This window comes from Lemur catta, chromosome 6 (genome assembly GCF_020740605.2).
Source record: "Lemur catta isolate mLemCat1 chromosome 6, mLemCat1.pri, whole genome shotgun sequence".
NCBI classification, from domain to species: domain Eukaryota; kingdom Metazoa; phylum Chordata; class Mammalia; order Primates; family Lemuridae; genus Lemur; species Lemur catta.
Window position 1 is genome coordinate 44,228,560 of NC_059133.1, and position 24,093 is coordinate 44,252,652.

The window sequence follows — 24,093 nt, forward strand, 5'->3', positions numbered from 1 at the left end:
ACCTTTTAATACATGAAACTCTGTTAAATATGTAAGGAATAAGACCTTTTTTCCTTGTTAAAATGGAAGCCTTTAAAAATGTCCCAAATAGCATGTATTAGCTATTAGCACACACCCCTAAATTACACAGTATCACGAATTAGTTGCTCCAGTGGCTGGCAAATAGCTTGAAAAAGTTTAAGAGGTTCTTTACAAATTTCACAGAAGAATTGAATTACAGCACACATAAGACAAAGACCTGTTCCCTAAAAATAGCAGTACTTTGAGTCCATGTCAAAGATTTTTATAACCATAATATTCTAAGTATAACTTCATCCTATATAAAAAAAAAATCCAAGGTGTAACATCTGTCAAAGTATTTTCAATCCTTTCTCCTTTACCTCAATAAGCTACTGAATATTACCCAAATGCATCTGTTCATAAGTAATATTGCTTGATTTACAAAATTCTTTCTTAAGGAAAAGTTCAAAAGGTCATTATGTAGATATTCAAACAATACCAGAAAAAAAATCCTGACATTTTTCACTTATCATTCCTGTAATTAATGAATACGTCTGGCTTGCTCAAATGTTAAATTATGAAACCACACCACACTGTGTAAAACGCACCTATTACATTTAAAAAGAAGTTAACCCATATTTATTTAAATACTAGCACTGTTAAAACATTACACAAAACACATTCAAAGTGGCAAGTAATTATAATGCAAGCCCTTGCATGGCAATCCAAATTTATTGAACTACTGATGCTAAGTTATACAAAATTGCACCACTTTAATTAAGGCTTTTAGTTTACATTTGGCCACCTCAAAGTAGTTGTAACATTAGGTTGGTCAATTTAAATACTGTGGCTCCCTGTTGGATAGACACACAATCTTTACATCCGAACGTTAATGCATACAAAGCAACAAGGCATTGTTAAATAAAACAGCAATAGTTACTGCAAATTAGGCCTTGTGACCAATTACACATGATTAAAATTACTTCCCACATTCACATCCACAGTACTCGTCCACCATTTAACATCTCAACCAAAACGTTACACATGTGAAACAATCACTAACAGGCAAAAATACTAAACCTGTATATTTGGTATTGCAAATACACTTATGCATGAGCAAGCAAGGGATTCACAGTGAGAATCTACAGCTGCAGAAGCCTGAAAATGATTTACAAAAATTGTTAAATCATTAAAAAATTGTTTGAAAATATACACTTCTTGTTGTAGACCCCCACTGTACACACAACTATAAACATTGTTCCCTATGTAAACAAAAAAGGAAACATAATAAGAGATTTGAAAAGTCTGGACATTTCCTTCCCAACAGATATTAAAGGCAACGTCTTTAATCTAAGACATTATACTGAAAGGACTATCATATTTTAAAGACAAGATCACTGTCTCCACAGGTTTTTTAAAAATTAAAAAAACTATACAGCTGTGTTAATCAAAGCGCTTATTTTGTACAATACAATGATAATGACCTTGAATTTCTTAAAAAAAATTACAATAAGCTACAAGTATCAAAGAAGCGAAGTTATCTGGAGTAGTCTATATAGGAGCTCTTTGGACTTTCTTTTATTATGCTAAAATAGTGGTGCTTTTAGGATTTACATTATTGTACTCTCCAATACAAAGTGTGGGGTATGTTAAAGTATACAGTACACCATTTTCATACATGTACAACATTGGTGGATGAAGAATGTCTCTTAGCAGTAATACTGGATGTAGCCTCTGGTTTTACCAGCTGCATACTCTAGGACTATTATATAAGTAAAAATCTCTCTTGTGATACTGGAAAGTGATTAGAATGTGCAAACTGATATAGTAGCTTTCATCCGCCTCTTAAAGGGTACCACCACAGGAAAGTCCATTTAAGATGTTGGTAGGTTTAACAAAGTTGGAATGCTGGCACTGTTGAATTGGGCAACAGTTCTTCAGACCTGTCAAAAGAAAAAAGATAAAGTAATTGAAAACATGGGTTGGAAAGAGTACACTAAAGATCCAAAGGAAACAGTAAGACAACAGTCTTAAAGTGTTAGAAATGAATACAATACAGGCTCTTGTTCTAGTAATCACATGATGGCAATGTACCACAATTTATGGCAGGCATTTTCATCTTTTCATTCCCAAAAGATGAGGTACCTTTATGCAAATTTTTGCGCATTAACTTCCAAAGATTAAAAAGAAAAAAAAATATTTAACTTTAAGATGGTTGTCAGAAAATGATGGTATTATACTAAAATCACATATAAAGTTCTAAAAATAATTTGTGAGTGATATAAAGTAAGTAAAAACAAAACTGTCTATTAAATACTTATTTACTTTGGATAATTTTCTACATACATGACTGGGCTAAAAAAGTTTCCTTTTTTACTGTTTTTCTGGGGATCAGACTTGTTACAAGCTCCAGAAGGGTTGTTAGTATAGATATGGCTGCCGAAACAATTTTCACAAATGCCTAGGACTTTAAGGTCCTCATTCTGAGTCTGAATGAGGTTTGCAATCTAGTTTTCTACATCCTAACAGACTGTAGCAAATTGGAAAGGACAGATGGGAGTGTGTGAGCTCAGGCACATGTGTGCTGCTAAGAATGGGCATGTGGTCAGGAATGAGAGGATGTTAGAATGAAAGGATATAAACAGAAAGTCCTAAATGGAGGATACTGACAAAAGTTCTAAAAAGATATAGTATCAAAGTGCTATGGTAGTATGGGGTCATTTAACATACAAGGAAGCAGAGTCACAAATGTCAGAAGTTCTCAAGGATAAATGTACAATAAATAAATGGTTTAACAACTGAATAGGAAACCATTATCACTGGCAAACAGCAAACAACTGATAGTTGACAGTTTATGTTGTGCCAGGCATTGATGTAATTGCTTGATAAGTATTAACCTCATTTAATACGATTGTTTTCAAAACCTACATAAAAATGCATGCTCAGTTCTCCTTTGCTATATCATCTCTGGGTTGTATTTGTGGTTCTCTCTGGGAACTCTTCATACCCAACATAGCTAATTTCTACTTGTCCTACAGATCTCAGCTTACATGTCTTACTGACACTTTCCTTGAACCCTTAGTCCACATTTGACAGGTCTGGTGCCCCAATTACATGCTCCTACAGTACCCATAATAGCATAGTGGCTAAGCATGGTCTCAGGGACCAGCCTGCCTATTCAAATTCTGGCCCTCCTTTACTAACTGCAGGGCTTGAACAAGTAACAATCTTTCTGTGCCACAGTTCCCTCATCTGTAATATGGGAATAATATAGTTCTTGCCTCATAGGCATGTGTGAGAATTCAATTAATATACAGACAGTATTTAAGATTGCCTGGCACATGGTAAATGTGTCAGGGGTTTTTATTAGTAGTACTATGTTGGATTTATCCTATCACAGTATTTATCACTTTTTGTAATTAATTGTCTTTCAGTACACCTTAATTAGCTTAAGCTAATTAAAAGGCAAGGAGAGAAGGTTGTTCTTCTCCACCACTGTACTGCCAGCACCAACCAATGTACCATTAGGGCATAAGTATATAATGAAAGAACTTGGTTAGAATATTCACTTGTGTGGAATATCTTATGATAATAGGTAAATGAAACAATTATTTTAATAGGATATCATACTAACTCATGGAATACTGAAAAGAAAGTAACCATTTATTTTTTAGAACCAAAAAAATTCTATACTTGGTTTCATGACAAGAGTGCCCTTAATGAAGCTGAGTGATTAAAAGTTAGAGCAAAGATAAATTAACATACCTGGCTCAGAGCTACAATGCATTTTGTATATTAAAGTAGCTGACATGATGACTTTTTGCGAGGCTTCCCAGGCACTGGAGTTTTTCTGTTAATTTGCCGCACTAGGTCATAAAAGATCTGCAAGCACATTAATTTTTTTTAATTTACAGAAGAAAAAACCCCCCAAAACAAAAAATGAAAAAGTAGAATGAAAAACTAGTGATTTCTATCGATATAAATGAATTCCCAAAAAGCAACTATTTCTGTTCAGTTAAGGAATGAGAGTAAAACCAGGTGTTTTACTGCCACCTGCCAAGTTCTTTTTTGTTTCTTTACATTGGAGGATGGTTAAAATTGTTCTTAAATACTTAGTTTAAAGAGCTGCGGAGATCTTATCTTAGGTTCAATTACAACATTTACCATCACGCAAAGAAAAAAATCCTTTACCCTTCTTCAAATCTTTTTATGTGTTTTTATTCTGTAACACTTTAAGCTCCTTCAAGAACCATGCATGACTTTTTTCAATTTTAGTCCCTATCTTTCACATAATAACATCCTTCAGATAGCTGAAGATTTAATCTGTCTTCTCTATCCCTATCTTTTCTGTCCAGTCTCCCTTTTTCATGGTAAATTTCACTATACGAGCATTTAATAAAGAGACTGAAATAGTACTGTTGCTTATTTGCTACATGCATATATTTAACGTTTAAGATTTTCTTTGCCTATGAGATCAACATATCATTCTGAGTACATATTAACTTGGGGCTGTGTTAATACATACACATTTTTTCCATTAATTTTGAATGTTATATTCCAAATGAAGAGCTTAAGTATATTTGACCATACCTCATTAACATTTATTTTTGATTTTGCAGAAGATTCTAAGAATGCACAGTTGTTCCATTGTCTTGCTAGATTTTGACCTTGTTCCTTTCCTACAACTCTTTCATCTTCCAAGTCACACTTATTACCAACCAGAATCATTGGAACCTAAAAATATATTTGTGAGGGTAAAAATAAACAAGTAAATATGCTGCTATACAAATTCAAATAAAAAAATTTTAAGAGGCAAGCCCAATGATTACTTTTCATATATAATGCCAAATAAAAATACTAAATTAATAATGTGTAATAAAATTTAGTTAAAATATGAAAGCCTTAACAATGTTAACTTGTAATATACAAAGTACTGACTTTCATGTCAATTATACTGTCAGTGATCTCCACTGCCTTCTCTTATGGAGATTGTCAAATGATAACTCCAAAGGGAAGAAAAAAGAAAAAGATACAAGCTATGACCTACTTATAAAAGAGGGAAAAAAACCCTTAAAATTATATCACAATGGACTTATAACTAATTATAGTAAGCAAAACATATAACCTTTTAAAAAGGAAGTACAAGAGGGTGTTAGTGTGAAAAGCCACTATACTTCACCATTTAAAAATGTTTCTCTAAAGGGTGTGAATCAACTTCAAGTTTTCTGGTTTTTCAACATGCACTTATCAAATAAGCATTCTCAGATGCACAACACAAAAAGGAGGAATTTGGAAGGCATCTGAAGTAGAATTTTTAGTTTCTCATATAGTCTTATATTAAAAAGCCAAAAATCAACTTAATTTACTAAAATCAAGACCACTTATTAATGGCATCATGTAGTTGAATATATGTGAAGTTTATAATTTTAAGTAAAAGAATACTATAGGGAAAAACAAAACTTACTTTACAAAACCACTATTAACCATTTAATAATTGGTTTTCTAAAGCATTTTTGGAAAAAATCCCAACTGGAAAATAATTTTGGCTTTTTAGAAATAGATACAGAGTTTATTATTAGGCATTTAACAAATACTTGTTTAATAGAACTGATAGAAGAAAACTATGGTAGTCACCAGAGACAAAAGAAAACAGATTTACTAATTGAAAAATGCTCACTGAGGTTGTTGTAAATATGTAGGGTCCCCCCAAATTCCTTTGTTTCAGAAGTCCAGAAAACGGCAGCATTTACCATGGGTGTCTCCTAGTTCTCACAATATTTGCTATTGCTACAATTAAACTCAGTGCCACAGTAAAGTGTAGTACCCAGATTAGCATCATCAACACCACCTGGAAACTTGTTAGAAATGCAAATTCTCAGGCCCTCTAGCTCTACAGAATTAGGAACTCTGGGGGCTGGGCCCAGAAATCTATGTTTTAACCAGTCTTACAGGTGATTCTGATGCAAGATCAAGTTTGAGAACCACTGGTATATATAGTATGATAAGAAATAATCTTTTTGATGTTTCATATGGGATTAAACTCCATTATGGTACACTCTGAAAGGGCACCTAAATTAATGTTAAAATCTAACGTATTTGATGCCTTCCTTTTAAAATTATTATTATGCTCCTTCTGCCAATGTTGCTTGAATATGTTCATTTGAATGTCTGATTCTTGTTAAAAAGGCTCTTAAATCTACCAGAAATGTGGCCAGATCATCATTCAATTAGGAACATTTGCCTCCCACATCTCTCTTCCACCAAATGCATGTTTAAAAACAGGAAGGGTATTTTTACAGGATAACGGAAAAGGAGGGATTTTATCACTTTCCATATGATCTATATTTGAAAACATGTATGACTGTTAAAGATACATTTTTGACTTTTAAGGACAAAGCTTTTGAAAAACAACCCCTCCCATACATGAACTTTAAACTGAGTTTAAATTTAAGCCTTAAAACTGGATGTCATTATAATAAACATATTGAAATAAAATATATTTGTTAAAGAGTAAGCTCACATCATCAGTGTCTTTAACTCGAAGAATCTGTTCTCTCAGATCTTGCAAGTCATTAAATGTGGACTGTGCTGTGATGGAATAAACTAATGCAAAGCCTTGTCCATTTTTCATGTATAAATCCCTCATTGCTGTAAATTGTTCCTACAATAGAAAAGGAACATTAAAAAACAAGAAATATTTTGGCAGTTAATTTGGTAATTTTCAAAGTCTATAATAATTATAGCTCAATGAAGAATACTGTAGTATTATGTAACACTTCTTAAAAGTACAGTCCATAGTAAGATACTATTTGAAAAACTGATATTTTAAGAAATATATTTAAAAATTACACAAAGTAGATTTATATACAACAAATATACTCAAGTGGAACAGAAATTCTGTCCCCAAAAGCTACTTCAAAGGCAGCATTTAAACATGTCATAATGTGTAGAGCAAGCACTCCAATTGTATCCTCAAATTACAGCTAGCTCACACGCTTTAGTTCTGAAGGGGTCCATCAGCATGCTTACACACAGCACATACTATGTCACTTTCCCACACTTCTCCTTCACTAGACTGTTGAGCATTTGAGGGTAAGAGCAGAGTGCCTGGCACATATCAGGTACTCAAATACTAGCTGAATGAATACCACACACCCAGAATAAATCTTCCCTTCACCCCCAAGTATCTAATCAAGCTAGTTCATTTATTAATACTCTGAAGGAGAAAACAATCAAAATACTTCACACAGTTCCTGAGGAATGAATGTAGGCCCAAGTATTTTCCACATTATTTGCAATATGTGAGACTGAAAATTTTCCTAACTAGTGAGACTGAAGTTTTCCTAACAAATTTTCCAATTAATTTTTCAATAACTGACCCTCTGTAATCACAAAGTGCAATATAAAGAGTAGAATTCAAGAGAATAAGAAAAACAGGTTTAACATTTAATGCAAGTAGTACTTTTAAATAAGCTTGCCTAATATCTGTCTATACAGTATTAGCATTTATTAAGTCGATATTGTACAAACTATATATACTTTGTACTTTGTTTTACATACCGTTCCTGCAGTATCCAAGATTTCAAGCATACACTGTTGTGCATCTACTTCAACTTGCTGTGAGAAAAATTAAAATACACCTTCATTTTTTATGTACATAAGGCACCTTAATATATACAAAAGCTAATAAATCATAAAGAGACATAAATTATAGTAACTTTACAAGATAATATCAAGCAATACTTCAACAAAACAGGAGGAAAAACAGCTAAGTAATCAAGGTGCACAGACCCCCAAATTGTATACTAGGTTCAAAAGCCATGTGTTCTCAAGTCAACACAAGGATACCTGTAGGATCCAGTTTCAATATGAATCACTCAGCACTTATTTCTAGAGAATACTTTCAAAATTGCTCAAATAAATAAAACCAGCAATATCAGAAGTAATTGTGTCTATTTTAACATTCTCATAATACTTTAGAAATACCTCATTTCTCTAGATAACTATATCCCCTCACCATACTGGAACAAGAATTCTGGTAGCAAGCAAGCAGTGCCGTAGATATTAAATAAATTTTACACATATCCCTGCTACCTATTTCTGCCTAATATATCCTAGGGAAAGAAGTTATTTAGAATTAGATGTAGAAAGAAAAGATTAATATTGCTTCACAGCTGGAGTGCAGGAAGGAGTTTCCAGATTTTTGGTAGACTGTGGACACAGAGCGAGGAATGGAAACACAGTATTTGTACAACAGCAGGCTAGGCTAGCTGCTACCTAAAGGTGGGAAGATAGCTCTCTCCCTACTCCACACTGTTTTATTGTCACATGCTATTAGTGGACACAAGAATTCAACTTTCTGCAGGATGAGCATCCCTAATCTGAAAATCTGAAATGCTCCAAAATCTGAAGCTTTTTGAGCCACACATGGAACATGATGCCAAAAGCAGAAAATTCCACACCAGAGCTCATGTGAGGTAGCAGTCAAAACTTTGTTTCACGCACAAAATCATTAAAAATATTGTATAAAATTACCTCTAGACCATGTGGACAAAGTGTATATGAAACATAAATAAAATTCTGTGTTTAGACTTGGGCCCCGTCCCCAAGATATTATGTCTATGCAAATATTTCAAAAATCAAAAAAAAATCTGAAACACTTCTGGTTCCAAGCATTTCAGATAAGCAGGTGAGCAGTGGCACTTTCCCAAGAGGTTAGTAAGTAGGAAGTTTAGGGAGACTTCTGTATGCCTATCTCTAGGTTAAAAAGAAGGGAGCTTGAAAGTATCAGGCTTTCTAGAGGGAAACATGGGGCTACCACTTGCAATGGATGGTCTGCTTTAAGGTTTGTATCTCAATTACAATTTTGGGGTTAGGATAAACACAATTCTGTGAATGTGTGACTCTGTGTTTATGAGTATTTATGATTTTCCTAAACTGGTAAGCATGCGATGCCAGAAAATAATCAAATGTGAACTCTTCCCATTAATTTTATGAATTAACTCTGCTTCTTCCTTCTACTTTGTATACAACATTCAATAATTATAAAGCTAAAAACAAATATTTATATTAAAATAAAAAAATAGCCTTCTAAAGTAATATATACCTTTCTATAAGAATCTTCTATCGTAGGATCATATTTTTCAACAAAAATTCCTTGAACAAATTGTACAGTCTGAAAAAAAATTAACATATTGTTAAACTTCTAAAGAAAAAAACAAATTCAAATTTGTACATTTTAAACTATTGATTTCACATAGGTCATTATAACAGAAAATAACCAATACTACATTTGAATAAATGAATTTGGTGAGAAAATTATCTCAGAAAGCTTGCTTTTCTTAAAAAATCCCAAAATTAATAGTCACTATATACGCTCCTTATTGGTAATTCTAAGTTTAGAGATCATACATTCTAAAAATTTTAAATGTCTGCTTCAGGCTTAAGGGTTCAAACTTGAATTTTAATTAGATGGCACTCTAAGGGGCCAAGTAAGATGGTTTATCTCACCAGGGAGAAAGAGAAGGTCAATCTATCTGCTTGTGGGGCTTTGCTAAACTCTGACCTAATCATCAAGTTATTTTCCCTAAGTTTCTCTCCTTCTCAAACCCCCACCACCAAGTTGTGTCTGAATTCTTGCTATACTATTCCTTGATGCAAAAAACATGGCCATTAAAATAATTTAATACTGGACAAAGGTTAATTATTTAAAAAAGACTTTTTATAAGCTTTGATGTTTTCTAACCTAAAATATATAGTAGTATAAGCCTATTCAAAGGAATAAAGACTGAAATTCATTCCTACTTGGCTCTAAAATGTAAACAGACACATATTTATATCTTTCACTCTTTGCTTAGCCCAAACTATATTCTGGTGTACCTCATGTCAGTCTAGAACCAATGTTCCAGAGAGAATATGATCCACCCAGATATAATTAAATTTCAGTAAAATTACAAGAAAAATATGATATTGCTTCTAAAGTCATTATGGGATTTCACTTCAATAAAGACAAATAATCAAAACCTAAAACTCAACAGAAAAAGAACGTCTTGGAGTGAAAAGCTTAGGAACAGTAAGAATGACTTACCAGAGCAGACTTTCCAACACCTCCTGAGCCAAGAACGACTAGCTTATACTCACGCATGATGCAAACCTGTCAAACTTAGTACCTTATTAAAGAAAAAAAAAAAAAGAATTGTAAGTAAAGTCTCTGTGTTCATATGCTTTTTACATAAATAAGACATTCAGGGAAGTAGATTTATTTAAAAATGACTATTATACAACACTAATATGAAGTGCTCTATAAATAGACTTACTAAAGGATGCTCAGAGGTAGAAGGAAACTAGAGAATTATAGACATGACTTTCAATCCTAACTTAAGTAAGAATAAAATATTACCGGGAAAAAAGGGGAACTGAAAAAATATCACAAAGGGTATTCTACTGGTCATAAGAAGACAGTGACAGACATGCCTACATTCCTTTCTCAGAAACCACCCCAGAACAAGAACAGGAAACAAATATAAATATCCTATGCACCATCTGAAACCATGAACCACAAGTAGCTGAATGCTTACTGAGTGCAGGATATACACCCAATGAACAAAACAGACAAAATCCCTGCTCTCATAAAGCTAATGTCCTAGAAAGATCAATGGGATAGGACAGAGGTGTGAAAACAAATCTGGCCTATCACCTGCTTTGTTACATAAAGTTTTACTGAAACACAGCCATACCCATTAATTTGTGTATTGTCTATGGCTTCCTCTATGTTGTAACAGCAAAGTAGTTACAACACAGGCCATCTGGTCCACAAAGCCTAAATATTTACTATCTGGCCAACCCCTGGATAGATGAATGGCAAATGTAAATAAGTTGGCAGAGGAAGGAAGCAGAAGACCAAGTATCAGTTCCAAGACTGAAAAATTTTAGTGAGTGTTTAATATGATGAAATAATAGAAATCAAAACAAAATAAAACCAAAAAGAAACAACCCATACCAAGGGTTTTCAGTATAGAGATACACAGAAGGTCCTAAAAGTTTCTAGGGTGGGGGATTACATATGAATAAAAAGTCTCACATTCCTAGAAAAAGCTAAGTGGTCAGTAGCCACCAGAACAGGTTTAAAAATATTTTTTCCTTTTTTTTTTGAAACAGAGTGTCGCTTTGTTGCCCTGGCTAGAGTGGGTGCCATGGCGTCAGCCTAGCTCACAGCAACCTCAAACTCCTGGGCTTAAGCAATCCTACTGCCTCAGCCTCCCGAGTAGCTGGGACTACAGGCATGCACCACCATGCCCGGCTAATTTTTTCTATATATATTTTAGTTGGCCAGATAATTTCTTTCTACTTTTAGTAGAGACAGGGTCTCGCTCTTGCTCAGGCTGGTCTTGAACTCCTGACCTCTAGCGATCCACCTGCCTCGGCCTCCCATAGTGCTAGGATTACAGGTGTGACCCACCGCGCCCGGCCTTTAAATTTTCTTAATCAAGAAATGAGTTTTTAAGTCATGGTAGCAAGTAACTACTAGAACTGGTTTAAACAAATTGAATCAGCCTCAGTGAATATGCTATGCTGCAAACTAATCGATTAGTGATGGCCCGTTACTTCTGAAAGTCAGTCAGTCAAGAACTGGACTCACTTCAATGAACACACAAATCTGAGTGTCAACCAATCAACTGACTCACTTGAGTCAAAGTGTTTCTACAGCTAACATTAACTCACTGCTGCCTTTAAAAGTCTGTCAATCTTTGAACTTCCTAATTCCCAGAAACCCTGTAAAGCTAGCAGTCTGTTCTCTTCAGGGGAGGCACTATCTAACCAGAATAGCTTTTTCTTTAAGTAATCAAATAACTTAAACTTTGTGGGTTTTTTCAGATATTAAATGTTATTTCTCATACTTTCACAGTTTCACTTAAGACCCTCATTTGGCATCATTCCAAGGAATCTTTAGACAAACCAGTATACTGAATGGTTCCTTATGGCCAACTTTTGTTTATTCTTTAAATTTGCTATGAGATGAATCAGTCTTAACAAATGATGGCAGTACTAATTTGGTTCCTTGAGCTCACACTGCTGAATTAATTTTGTTAACCAACCAAAATTTGTAACCAAGTAGGTCTTTGTATAAGGCCCTTTGGTTTTGACTTTGAGTTGTACTATTTGGTAAATACTTTTGTCATTAGTTCAATTCTTCAGCTACTTGCTTGGTTCTGTTCATCTATTTGTGAAAAGTTTTCTCTCATGTGTTTAGTGTTTTTTTGTCCTGGGCTGCTTGTTTCCATTTATTGAATAAGGGAGTGTTCTATAGGGAATGGATGGAGGCTGGGCCCAGTAATTCTCCAGTCCAATTCAAGCTGGTCCCAAGCACTCCAGGTTGATGATAAGTAAAACCAATGACCAACTAAGGCAAAAGTAAGTGACTGATCAAACTTTACCTGTAGTTACCTACAAAGCCTTCACGATGGCAATCATTATCTTATTGACTTACAAAGATACTCATTTTTGTTTAATCTACATTATAAGTTAAATGTGAGGCTGTTGGTTATATGGTCCCTTCCTAACGTATGCAAGGTCAGGAAACCTAAGAATGTTTATAAGAACATATTTGTTTAAAAAAATGTTTTTAAACTATTTTTATGTCAAAATATTAGGCAGTACAACTGTTCTTGTTATATGGATGAATTGTATAATGCTGAAGTCAGGGTTTTTAGTGCGCTCATCACCAGAATAGTGTACATTGTACCTAATAGGTTTTTTATTCCTCACCCTCCCCCCTAAAAAATTTTTTTAAGCATTCAAATCATTTTTATTTAGGAATACTTTACATCCAGTGAAACATGCTGATCTTAAGCATTATAGTTTAGTGAGTTTTAATATATACCAACATCCACGTAATCTATAAACATAACCCCCATTAAGATTTAAAACACTTCTATCACCCAGATAAGTTCCAACTTTTTCCCAACTGATTACCCCAATACCCTTTCTTGACTGTAGCCACCTCTTTCTTGTCATGGCTTTACATTGTCTAAGTGACAACCTTCTCTCAGAATGCCTGTGTCTTTTATAAACCCCCAGTATAACATTAACTCTTGTCATTGGTAAATGACAAAAACTGTGACTCAACAATTGGACATATAGCCAACTTTGGATATGCCATAAATAATACCTTTAAGAGGAACTATAACTATAGAAAAAATTATGAGACAAAACACCATCTAATAATCAATTTCAGTTGTTATTTTGGGGGCCTTGAAACAAAATGATTAAGACAGTCTCTAGTTTCCCCCTGCTCAAATCTTCAGAAACCCACCCTCCTTGAATCATTCTATTTACATTACCCACATGACCCTTCTATTCCTTCTGCTTCTTCCTCTTACCCGTGAAATGAACTACCTTTCTTTTTTTTTTTTAGGAAAGGAACAATTATATCATACAATAGCCTCTTTGAATTGCTGGGGTAGAAGGCAGATCTATAGAACCTGAATTTAAACCCTGGTCTGGAATTTAGGTCAAGGTTATACTTTAAGGATTTTTCTAAATCTGAGGAAGACTGACAGAAATTTGCAGCAGAATTCCGGAATTTGTTAGACACAATATTCTGGAATACCAGATCTATACCAATATAATTAGTAGGCGCCCCAATACAAGAAAATGATTAAAAGCAGCAGGATAGGAAAGACCAGAAGAATTAAATAACCTATTTTAAAAACTGACCTTCAGAGAACAAGAACCTATTTAGGAAATACACTATTTGAGAAGTCTTTCTTAGGAGTAGATTGGTCAAGAATCAAAATTGTAAATAAAAGAAAAATGATTCAATAGGAAACAAAATAAAAATTGACTTCAGGAAACTTTCAAAAATATTCTGGCATAGACCCAAGAGCTGAGGTAAAGGGAGACATGTCCCTTTTTATGGTAAATGGGCTCAGACCTGAAATAGGAAACTTAAAATGGAAAATTGGTAATTTAGAAAATCTACAATGGCTGAGATTTTCAGTCTTATGAAGTAAATAAACTAGAAAAACAAAACAAAACGTCTTCATTTTCTAAGAAATGAAAGCATATGGACGAGAATACTTCTACAAAATGCAAACAGAAGAGTCACAGGAAGAAATAATGTTTCACATTTACTAAGAAATGTTAAGTACAAAGATCCAAAATCTGTCTGATAATGCTGCTCCAAGGGAAACACGAGCATCCAACAATTCCCCACCCTTTCTCCACCGAGGGGTGGGAGTGGGATTGACTACATATATAGTCGTGCGCAATCTTTTGGTGGTGATGGAAGTGTTCTGAAACTGGTTGCAGTGATGGCTACATACTGCATAAATTCACCAAAACCCCAAAACACAACTGACTGAATCAACACAAAAACCACTATTTAAAGATATTGAACATACAAAGTCCACATTTGTTGAAAGTGCCTTTCTTTTTTCTTAAGACAAGTATGCCTTTATTTCCTTGTTTCACAAATAAAGGTGACTGAGGTGGTTGTGGAAATTGAACTTCACAATGGGACAGTTGGGATTCTTTTACCCAGTTGCTTCATTTGTCCATGAATGAGTATTATTTGTTAGCATGAGTCAGGTTCAATCATATTATTACATCTATCAGTAATTCGTTCCTTTTATTTATTATTGATTAAAAATATATCTATTGTATGATATATGACATGTTTTTTATTCATTCATACCAGCTGATGAAAATTTGGATTGTTTCCAGTTTGGGGATGTTATAAATAATGCTTATCAATTTGTGTTTTAATTTTAATAACTCAACCAAGAAGAATTATTTAACATAAAGCCCAATGGTCAAAGAAAATCTAAAATATTTCAAATTTTGAAGTAGAGAAATATGATAAGGACACAATAAAGACTTTCAAATCTTAAAATATAGTGACAAAATGCATCTAACTTACCAAGAAGCAGCTTTCTAATAAGGAACACAGATAAGAGAGCAATACAACTGAATCATTATCTTTCACTAATCTTTTGCCAGTATTTCCTTACATGGACCAAACAACCAATATATTTTTATTTAAATTCTGATAAATACCAATGTGAGTATTGGTATTTCTGTATCCTTAAAAAACAAACAAAAAACTCCAACAGTATAACAGTCAAGATTTGAACCAATATGTATTTTCCAAATCTGTGCTTTTTTGTTTTATTTCAGTATATTATGGGGGTACAAAAGTTTAGGTTATGTATATTGCCCTTGCCCCTCCCCCTAAATCTGTGCTTTCTACTATACCAATGTTGAAAAAGTGTTTAAAGATTCTAAGACTGGAATAAGAGATTTTATTGTGAATCCCAACTGTGACTGGCAATGGCCATGAGTAGTTCTGTTTTTAAGACTGTGTGGTTACATCTAGTTTTAGCAAAAAAGGTAACTGTTCAATAAAAGCAATGCCATTGGCTTGTGGGGTGGAGGGGGAAGAGTGGTGACACTTGTGTACCTGTGCTCTGGGCATGATCTTTCTATTCAAGTTTTCTTAGACCAAAACTAAGTTCAGGTTAAGAATGAGCACTTACTTTACTATTTGAGACATGGAGACTAATTATTCTCCTTCATAGAAACCCAAAGGGGACCATTTTGATAACATAGCACAGTGGTTAATGGTACCCAAGTTTCAAATCCTGGTTTTGTATAATCTTGCGCAAGTCATGAAACCTTTCATATTTCATAGTCTCACTTTCCTTCCAGGTAAATTGGAAATAGCTACAGGATAGGATTGTGAAATGGGTGACAGAGAATGTAAACTCCATGAGGACAGGGATTTTTGTCTGTTTTAATCACTGTTATATCCCTAGAACCTGAAACAGTAGCTGGAATACAGTATGTGCTCAAAAAATTAAGGAAAGAATAAGAAATTTGTACCATTAATAATTTTTAAAGCATCATTAGTACCTTGCACATAGTAACAGTCAATAAGAAGATAGCTTTTAAAATAATAGTAATAGCCATGGTCTGAGCGGCCACTTAATAGTGAAGCAGAACTGTTATTCTCTCAGTTGAGAATCACTGCTCTACCCTTTTATCTACTAGTTCAGTAAAACATGTAAGAATGTAAATGAGAGACTGTCTCGCTTTTGTCTGATTTAGAACGTTTTCTTCTAGGTGAGCAAAAAGGTGCAATGCACAGGCTAAAACTATTTTCTAAATACATACTGACATGGGTCAGTAACTTTCCATGATAATACAAAAAGCAAAAAGCTGAGCATACATCAGTAGTTTCAATCATTAAAAAATGTAGTTCAGAAACAGACTCGGAAATAACTTTAAGTATTTAAAAAAACATTATTAAACAAAAATCCTGTAATACTCGCATTATCTGACTCCTAATATTAATCATACAAGCCTTAATGAACTGTATTGTATCCCAACTTATGCAGACTGTACTTTTGACAACTGAGAGGAAATTTCAATAGTACTACAGTAATTCAAGGATACTGAGAAAATCTTGAGATGTAATGGAAAGTGAATTTCAATTCCCTGGGGTTTTAAAAAACAGATACATTTAGGCTGGGCGCACCCAGCATTCTGGGAGGCTGAGGCGGGAGGATAGCTTGAGGTCAGGAGTTTGAGATCAGCCTGAACAAGAGCAAGACCCCATCTCTACTAAAAATAGAAAAAATTAGCCGGGCATGGTGGTGCACGCCTGTAATCCCAGCTACTTGGGAGGCTGAGGCAGGAGAATTGTTTGAGCCCAGGAGTTTGAGGTTGCTGTGAGCTAGCCTGACACCATGGCACTCTAGCCTGGGTGACAGAGCAAGACTTTGTGTCAAAAAAAAAAAAAACAAACGTAAAAATAGATACACGAAAAGGTGGTAGGACAGGTTATTTTCTTCTTTTTCTTGTGCTTTTTCTGATATAGTTTTATTTTTAATAAACAGAACAAAATTATATAACACTAGTGAAAATTAAAAACTGAACAGCTGTATAATTACCCCAATGTTATTACAATTTAAAAATGTTGATAATCACTGGCATTTTAAAAAGGTGGCCGTTAGAAAACTTTAAAATACAAAGTTTAACCACTCAACTCATGAATAATTATAAAAACAAATAGGTAAGCATTAAAGTTCTTTTAATCCTATTTTTAAACCATAATTACTGTAATAATATGCTTCTCCTCAAAAAGGGCTATGAGATACTTAAGTATTAAAAAATACAAAATTAAACATTTTTAAGAGCTTGATAGAAAAAGGAATGCTTCAAACAACACAAATATTGACATTTTAGGCATGTTTCTCTTTTAAATCAAAGTAATATTTACCTTTATATAATATTAATTAGCAAGCCAAAAAGTTTACCTAGAAAGAAAAGATAAATAGGTGGCAAAGGACTTAAGTTGTAAGTACTTTAACTGATATGCCACAAGTAAATGATTATATTCTGAGAAGCCTGCTGGTTTGTATCTACTTGCCCATCAGCACAAAATAATGATTAAGACAAAAAAGAAAATAGAGTAGTATTAGGGTACCTGATATTTCGAAATTGTGTTAACAGAGTTCTGACTATTAGGAGGTATTATTGCCATCAACTACTATGTAAAGAGAAGAGTCTGAAAGAGCAAATAACACTATTTTATAATCAACTGAAAAATCTACTCTGAAAAAAACTTTAGAATTAACAACCTTCAGAAAGTTTAAAGCAATACCATCAGAAAAAGTTAAATGAAGCTGTGTCAACAATGTGATGTATCTGTTAAACATTGTGCCTAAAATTACGGTGCTCTTGGTCTATGGTAAAACATTCTAGTTTGTATTTCTATTATAATACAGGTGGTAAGAATTTGTTGGTTTTCATGTGCTTTCTTCATATATTCCTTGTAAACAATGGCATTTATTTGTAAAACTGGATGCAATTGGAAGTTATCTGCTAGTTAACAATAATATACCTATGCATTAATTAGTCTGCAAATACAGTATGTTTGTACTAAGCTTTAATCTATAAAATAACCAATTATATTAACTAATGAAGAACTCCCAGATGCTCACTTTCCCTGGTTGATTAAATAGGAAAGAATACAGCATACATGCAAAATTAATTGAGGAGTGTTATCAACAGTGCCACTATAAGGCACATACTTCATCGGCAAAAAAGTACAACTTCTACAACAAGCAGGCACTTATACAATTATAAATAGAGAGCATGATTTACATTGTCTCTCCAACATAAGCTAAGATTACAGGAGAATCAATTAAATTTCTAAAGAAAACTACCAAAACACTGAAAATTTTACTACTGTTGAAACAAAGTATTTTTTACACTAATTTTCAAATGCATAAATATTTCTGTTATTTATCTTTGAATAAATTTTTTGGGGCAATTTTTAGTATTATTATGTAATTTACATTTAAAGATTCCTAATTTGTTAGTTATGTAGGTCACCTAAAATTTGCACGACTACAACCAACCTGATCAACGAAAGTAATGGACAGATCTTACATGCTGCTATTATTTCTTGCAAAATACTTAGATACCCTACTCATTCATTTAAAAGTTGTTTTATTATTACTTTTACAATGTTCTCCGTTTACAGACTGTAGCTTTGCTTACATTGGTTCTTTTTATCAATTTAAGAAGTTAATTTTAGTTTCAGAGCAAACCACAGCAAAGACATGGAAAGATAAGAACCAAAACCTAGGGCTCCTTACAAAGTCAGGTTTGTAAGGACTGCTTACACTGCTTACAGCCACTTTGTAAGTGGCTTCTTCATAAATGCTTGAAATGAAAGTGGAAGAAAACAGACACATACTCTACATTAAGTTCAGTGAATTTACCTAAGATACTATTTCAATCAGAAATTAATAACTGGCATTTTCAAAAAACTATAAATCAATGCCATGATTCTGAGTGAGAAGAAAACCCTGAAGATTTATGAATCAAATAAAAATTTAGTAAAGTTTCAGTCTAAATGTATTTACTACATTAAAGCACACATCCAAATGCAAATAACTAATTATCCACCGTTCTGAATTGCCTGTAACATTCTTCATTAATAAGCCCTAAGTAAGATTCAAATGTAGATATTACTGATCCCAATTACGAACTAAAACAGTAATTCTAAAAATCAGGGAAATTAAAAAGCATAACAATAAATGTATGTATTTAAAAACCACAATTCTTGGCTATTTACTTAGTGTTGACATTTACTGAGGACATACTCCGTGTTCCAAAAACTGTGCTAGAATCTGATAACCACAAAATAAAATCTAGGAAATGACAACTTCTACGAAGACTACTATAATACAGCATTCAATATTCAACATCAATAAATACATACTGAGTTAGGCACTACTCTAGGCAGTGAGAATAAAGCAGTGAATCAAAGAATCTGTCCTCAGAATGTAGAAAACGAAGTCAATATAAAATATGTCAGGTGCGATAAGCAGTATGGAGGAAAAAACCAAGCAAAGTAAAGGAGACAGTGTGGGAATAGATGGATTGCTTTATACAGGATGGTTATGAAGGACTTCTGTGAAGGTAAAAGTACTATATATACAGTTCAGTAGCCAAGAGTCCTGTCAATGGATTGATATTAAATCCTATCTTCAACAGAAGACTCCACCATTAGGCTTTGTTCTGCTGAGTATTTTAAAATTATCTTTGGTGGGGTGACATGCCCATTAATTTGTAGCTGAAACTAAATTTGGATTTGGGAATTGGAGATTTACCTAGGATCCACCAGAGAGCGTATGGCTTTGATGCCCCTTCTTCCTCTGCACATAGGGGCACAAATGGGATTTCTGGAGGAGTCTAAATGTAGTTGGTCTAGGTACTGTTTTTCAATATGTACAAAATGCAATTCAGCAATTTCCATTACCAATGCTTTATGGAAGGATATTTCTGTCTTTTCCCCCACTGTATAGAAAGAATAACACAGATCTGGACAGGGTGTTCCTGACCAGTATATATACTCTAAAGTATTCTTGCACTATCTCAGCCCACAGTAATGGGTCTTGTTTCTGACAGCTGTACCAAATATTTTAGAACTTGATTATATACTATCTTGAACTGTTTTCTAAGAGGAGACAACAAACTCTGGAAAGTAACATTACCTTGGATTTAAGAAGCTCTATTTAAAAAGTTGTGTATCTTGAGGTAAATCACTGACTCTTTATTTTTCCTTTAAGCTCTGTTGGACTTGACACTTAATTTTTAGTTTCAGGTTCCTTGTCTGTAAATGACAGAATGAAGGACGGGGAAAACAATGAACACTCAGATACTTTGCATCAGCTTACATCAGGTAAGCATGTAAAAGCCTGAAGCAGCAAGGTGTTATTAGGTAATAGTGTGGATTGTGGTCAAGCAGAGCAGTGGTCCCTAACCTTTTTGGTGCCAGGGACCAGTTTCATGGAAGACAATTTTTCCACAGACTAGGTTGGGGGCGGGGTGATGATTTTGGAATGATTCAAGCACATTACATTTATCGTGCAGTCAAACCTCTCTGCTAATGATAATCTGTATTTGCAGCTGCTCTCCAGTGCTAGCATCACCACCTCAGATCATTAGACCGTAGATGCTCATAAGGAGTGTGCAACCTAGATCCCCTGCATGTGCAGTTTACAGTAGGGTTCAAGATCCTATGAGAATCTAATGTCACTGCTCATCTGATAGGAGGCGGAGCTCAGGCGGTGATGCCAGCGATGGGAGCAGCTGTAAATACAGACGAAACTTCTCTTGCTTGCCCACTGCTCACCTCCTGCTGGGCAGCCCAGTTCCTAGAAGGCCATGGACTAGCACCATCTGAGGCCTGGGGATCACAGAAGTGGAGAGTGAATGCTATACAGATAAAGTTATCTGAATTCTAAAAATTATGAATATTGTAGAAACCAACAAAATCAAATTGAGAGATGGAGATTTGGACTCCGGGCCAGCAGTTTTTGACTTTTGAACTAAATGATCCCTAAGGTCCCCTTTACAGTTCTAAAATGTATTATTATTATATTGGTACATATAGCAGGTTTTGAAGAATTAAATATAGATGGAACTTCAAAAGCATTTTAATGTTATATTCCTTCTCTTTAATTACTGTAAAAAAGACACAAAACTCTGCTTTGATAATAAAATTTAATGATAATATATTCTTTCTCAAACTTCATGATAGTGGCTTGATACCACAGTTATCTTGAAAAAGCGGGTGAAAAGTATTAGTAATATAAGACAATCTCCCCATTCATAGTCTGTGTACAACTGAGAAAATCCATGAAGAATACTAGGCACTCGACCAAGGCAAGATGCAAAGTCCTTCCACATTTTCTTCTACCCACTGGCAAGTCCAAGACACTTCATGCAGTGAAAGCCTTCTTTCTAACTAATTTAAGATTAGGGCATGGGCATGAGGTCCTCTCTCAGGGAATATACTTCTCTTCAATTATCACTCCAAATAAAGAGATTGACTATATAAGAGATTATACAAATTGGTTATGGGGATTAAGAATGGGAAGTAAAATAAAAGAAGTGGCTACACAGAAAAAGGTTATATACCAAATACACAAAAAACAGAATTGAGAATCCAATGTCACCAGACAGTACCATAAAACATTAAGGCCGCTGGGCACGGTGGCTCATGCTTGTAATCCTAGCTCTTTCAGAGGCTGAGGCAGCAGGATTACTTTAGGCCAGGAGTTCAAAACTAGCCTGGGCAAGATAGCAAGACCCCGTCTCCACAAAAAATAATAAAAAAACAAATTTAGCTGAGTGTGGTGGCATGTGCCTATGGCCCTAGTTACTCAAGAGGCTGAGACAGGAGGTTTGCTTGAGCTCAGGGGTTCAAGGTTACAGTGAGCTATGATCACACCACTGCACTCTACTGAGTGACAGAGCTAAACTCTGTCTCTAAAAACAAACAAAACAAACAACACATTAAAGCCAGTAATAGATTATCTTTAAAGACTGCTTCAACCCTATCCAGGATAAAATCTAACACAGCAGACCAACAGCATTAAGAAAACTTTGTATTAACCTAGCAACAAAATTAAATCCAAGGTTACTCTGAAAAACTCTGAATCCAAGATTACCTTAAAAAGCAAATAAATTGACTCATCTTTTTAAAAAAAATGATGGACCTATGTTTAAATGAATAAAGCAATTCTATATTTTAAGAAGATGAAATCAAACAAATAACTGACATTATTATAGACTTTCTTAAAGAAGTGAGGCTAGTTTACTGCCATTAAATAAAGAAGTTATGTGGCTGGTTTGAGGACCAAACTTAGTTTTTCCTTATATACATAAAAGTAAATACTATATCATCTTTGCAACCCAGGGTGGCAAACCATGAAATCTGGAAATAAGGAGACCCAGAACTCTTGATGTAATTTGTCACAGGGTGGTCACTTATTTCTAAGCTGGTGTCTTAATTTGTAAAATATGGACAAAGACAATACAGACTACACAGGGTTGATGGATAGATCAAATAAGAATGTACATTGTTGATAAAAGCCTTAAATATTAATCATTACTGTCATCAACCAGCTGCAGGGTAGCCCTTATTTATTTTGGTGTCCACTATGCAGTCTAGAAATGTTTGCAGAATAAAAAACTAAAGACTAATAATTCATTTCCAGGCCAGGTATGGTAGCTCATGTCTATAGCCCCAGCACTTTGGGAGGCTGAGGCAAGAGGATCGCCTGAGCCCCAGGTATCTGAGGTTACAGCAAGCTGTGATCAAGCTGCTATACTCCAGCCTGGGCAAACACAGCAAGACCCCAACTCTAAAAAATTCATTTCCAGAAACAAACAAACAAAAAGATAATTATTTAGATTTTTAAAAGACCACTAATAAGTTACCTTTCATGGGTAAATCACCATTTAAGTTCACATTGAGTATTAACAGATGTCATGAATCCCAACAGAAGATGAACTACACAAAAAAACAATTCTTATACTTGCCCTCTTGTATAATATTACATACAACTCAGTAGAAATGATAATGAATGCCCTAGAACAGGAATAGTGTTAAAACCAACAACTTACGGGTTCCAGAGACAATTGCACTTAACGTGATAATCTGATTTATTCTTTAAATCTCAATAATAAATGTAAAAAGTAGGTTAGGTTATTGGTAAGAATCAAATCTTTGAAAAGTGGTAACATTTAAAAAGCGCAATTTCTTTGTGTTAAAATATTTCAAAGGGTCTCCACATAACAATAGTCAAAACAAAAATTTTCCAGACAAGCAGTTATCCTATCCTCAAGTTGATTAGCTACAACACTCACCACCACCACACCTCCTGCTCCCCATTTGAAATTCTGTGATCTTAAATTATAAAGAAAGGGCTAAGTAAAAACACTTTACTACTGGTTTCTTAAGTCAAATGACATTACTGCTCTCACACTGAAGACTTTCTGGAAGAGAAGATACTTGATTTCTCCTTTCTGCCTCCAACCCCCAAAGTAGTTTTTTTTTTTTTTTTTTTGAGACAGAGTCTCACTTTGTTGCCCGGGCTAGAGTGAGTGCCGTGGTGTCAGCCTAGCTCACAGCAACCTCAAACTCCTGGGCTTAAGCGATCCTACTGCCTTAGCCTCCCGAGTAGCTGGGACTACAGGCATGCACCACCATGCCCGGCTAATTTTTTTCTATATTTTTAGTTGGCCAGATAATTTATTTCTATTTTTAGTAGAGACAGAGTCTCGCTCAGGTTGGTCTCGAACTCCTGACCTCGAGCGATCCACCTGCCTCGGCCTCCCAGAGGGCCAGGATTACAGGCGTGAGCCACCGCGCCCGGCCCCAAAGTAGTTTTTAACAGCTAAAGAGGATCACTATCTCCTCACTCCCAAATAAAATTAATTAATTCAACTGTCAGAAGGACCCAGTACTAATTTGTTGGATACAATGACAGAATTCAAAACTTCTGAGCATATTTAAAAATTATTTTTGAAGGAAAAAAATAAGAGGTCCAAACACTATCTCTCATACCCTCTTTTAAAAATAAAACTTAAAACTACAAAATAAACGGAAGGCTGTTAAAAGGAATACCGCTTATCATACTTACTTTGTGAGTAGTCTCCCTCTCCTATAATGAGGACAAATGGAACATATTCCCAATCTTACTACATGATTCTGCCAAGAAAGGTCTT

The 24,093-nt window shown here is 34.4% G+C and overlaps 1 protein-coding gene across 1 annotated transcript in view; it reads right to left on the reverse strand.

The window, feature by feature from the left end:
- Nucleotides 1-698: 698 nt before the first annotated feature.
- RAP1B (RAP1B, member of RAS oncogene family) overlaps nt 699-24,093 on the reverse strand; it is a 41,462-nt gene continuing 18,067 nt past the window's right edge. The window contains exons 2-8 of the mRNA XM_045553409.1: nt 10,088-10,169; nt 9,107-9,175; nt 7,561-7,617; nt 6,521-6,661; nt 4,591-4,734; nt 3,766-3,882; nt 699-1,943 (exon numbers count right to left, since the gene is read on the reverse strand). Of these exons, the coding sequence (XP_045409365.1) occupies nt 3,796-3,882; nt 4,591-4,734; nt 6,521-6,661; nt 7,561-7,617; nt 9,107-9,175; nt 10,088-10,144 (555 nt within the window). The 5' untranslated portion in view covers nt 10,145-10,169 and the 3' untranslated portion in view covers nt 699-1,943; nt 3,766-3,795. The remainder of the gene's footprint in view (nt 1,944-3,765; nt 3,883-4,590; nt 4,735-6,520; nt 6,662-7,560; nt 7,618-9,106; nt 9,176-10,087; nt 10,170-24,093) is intronic.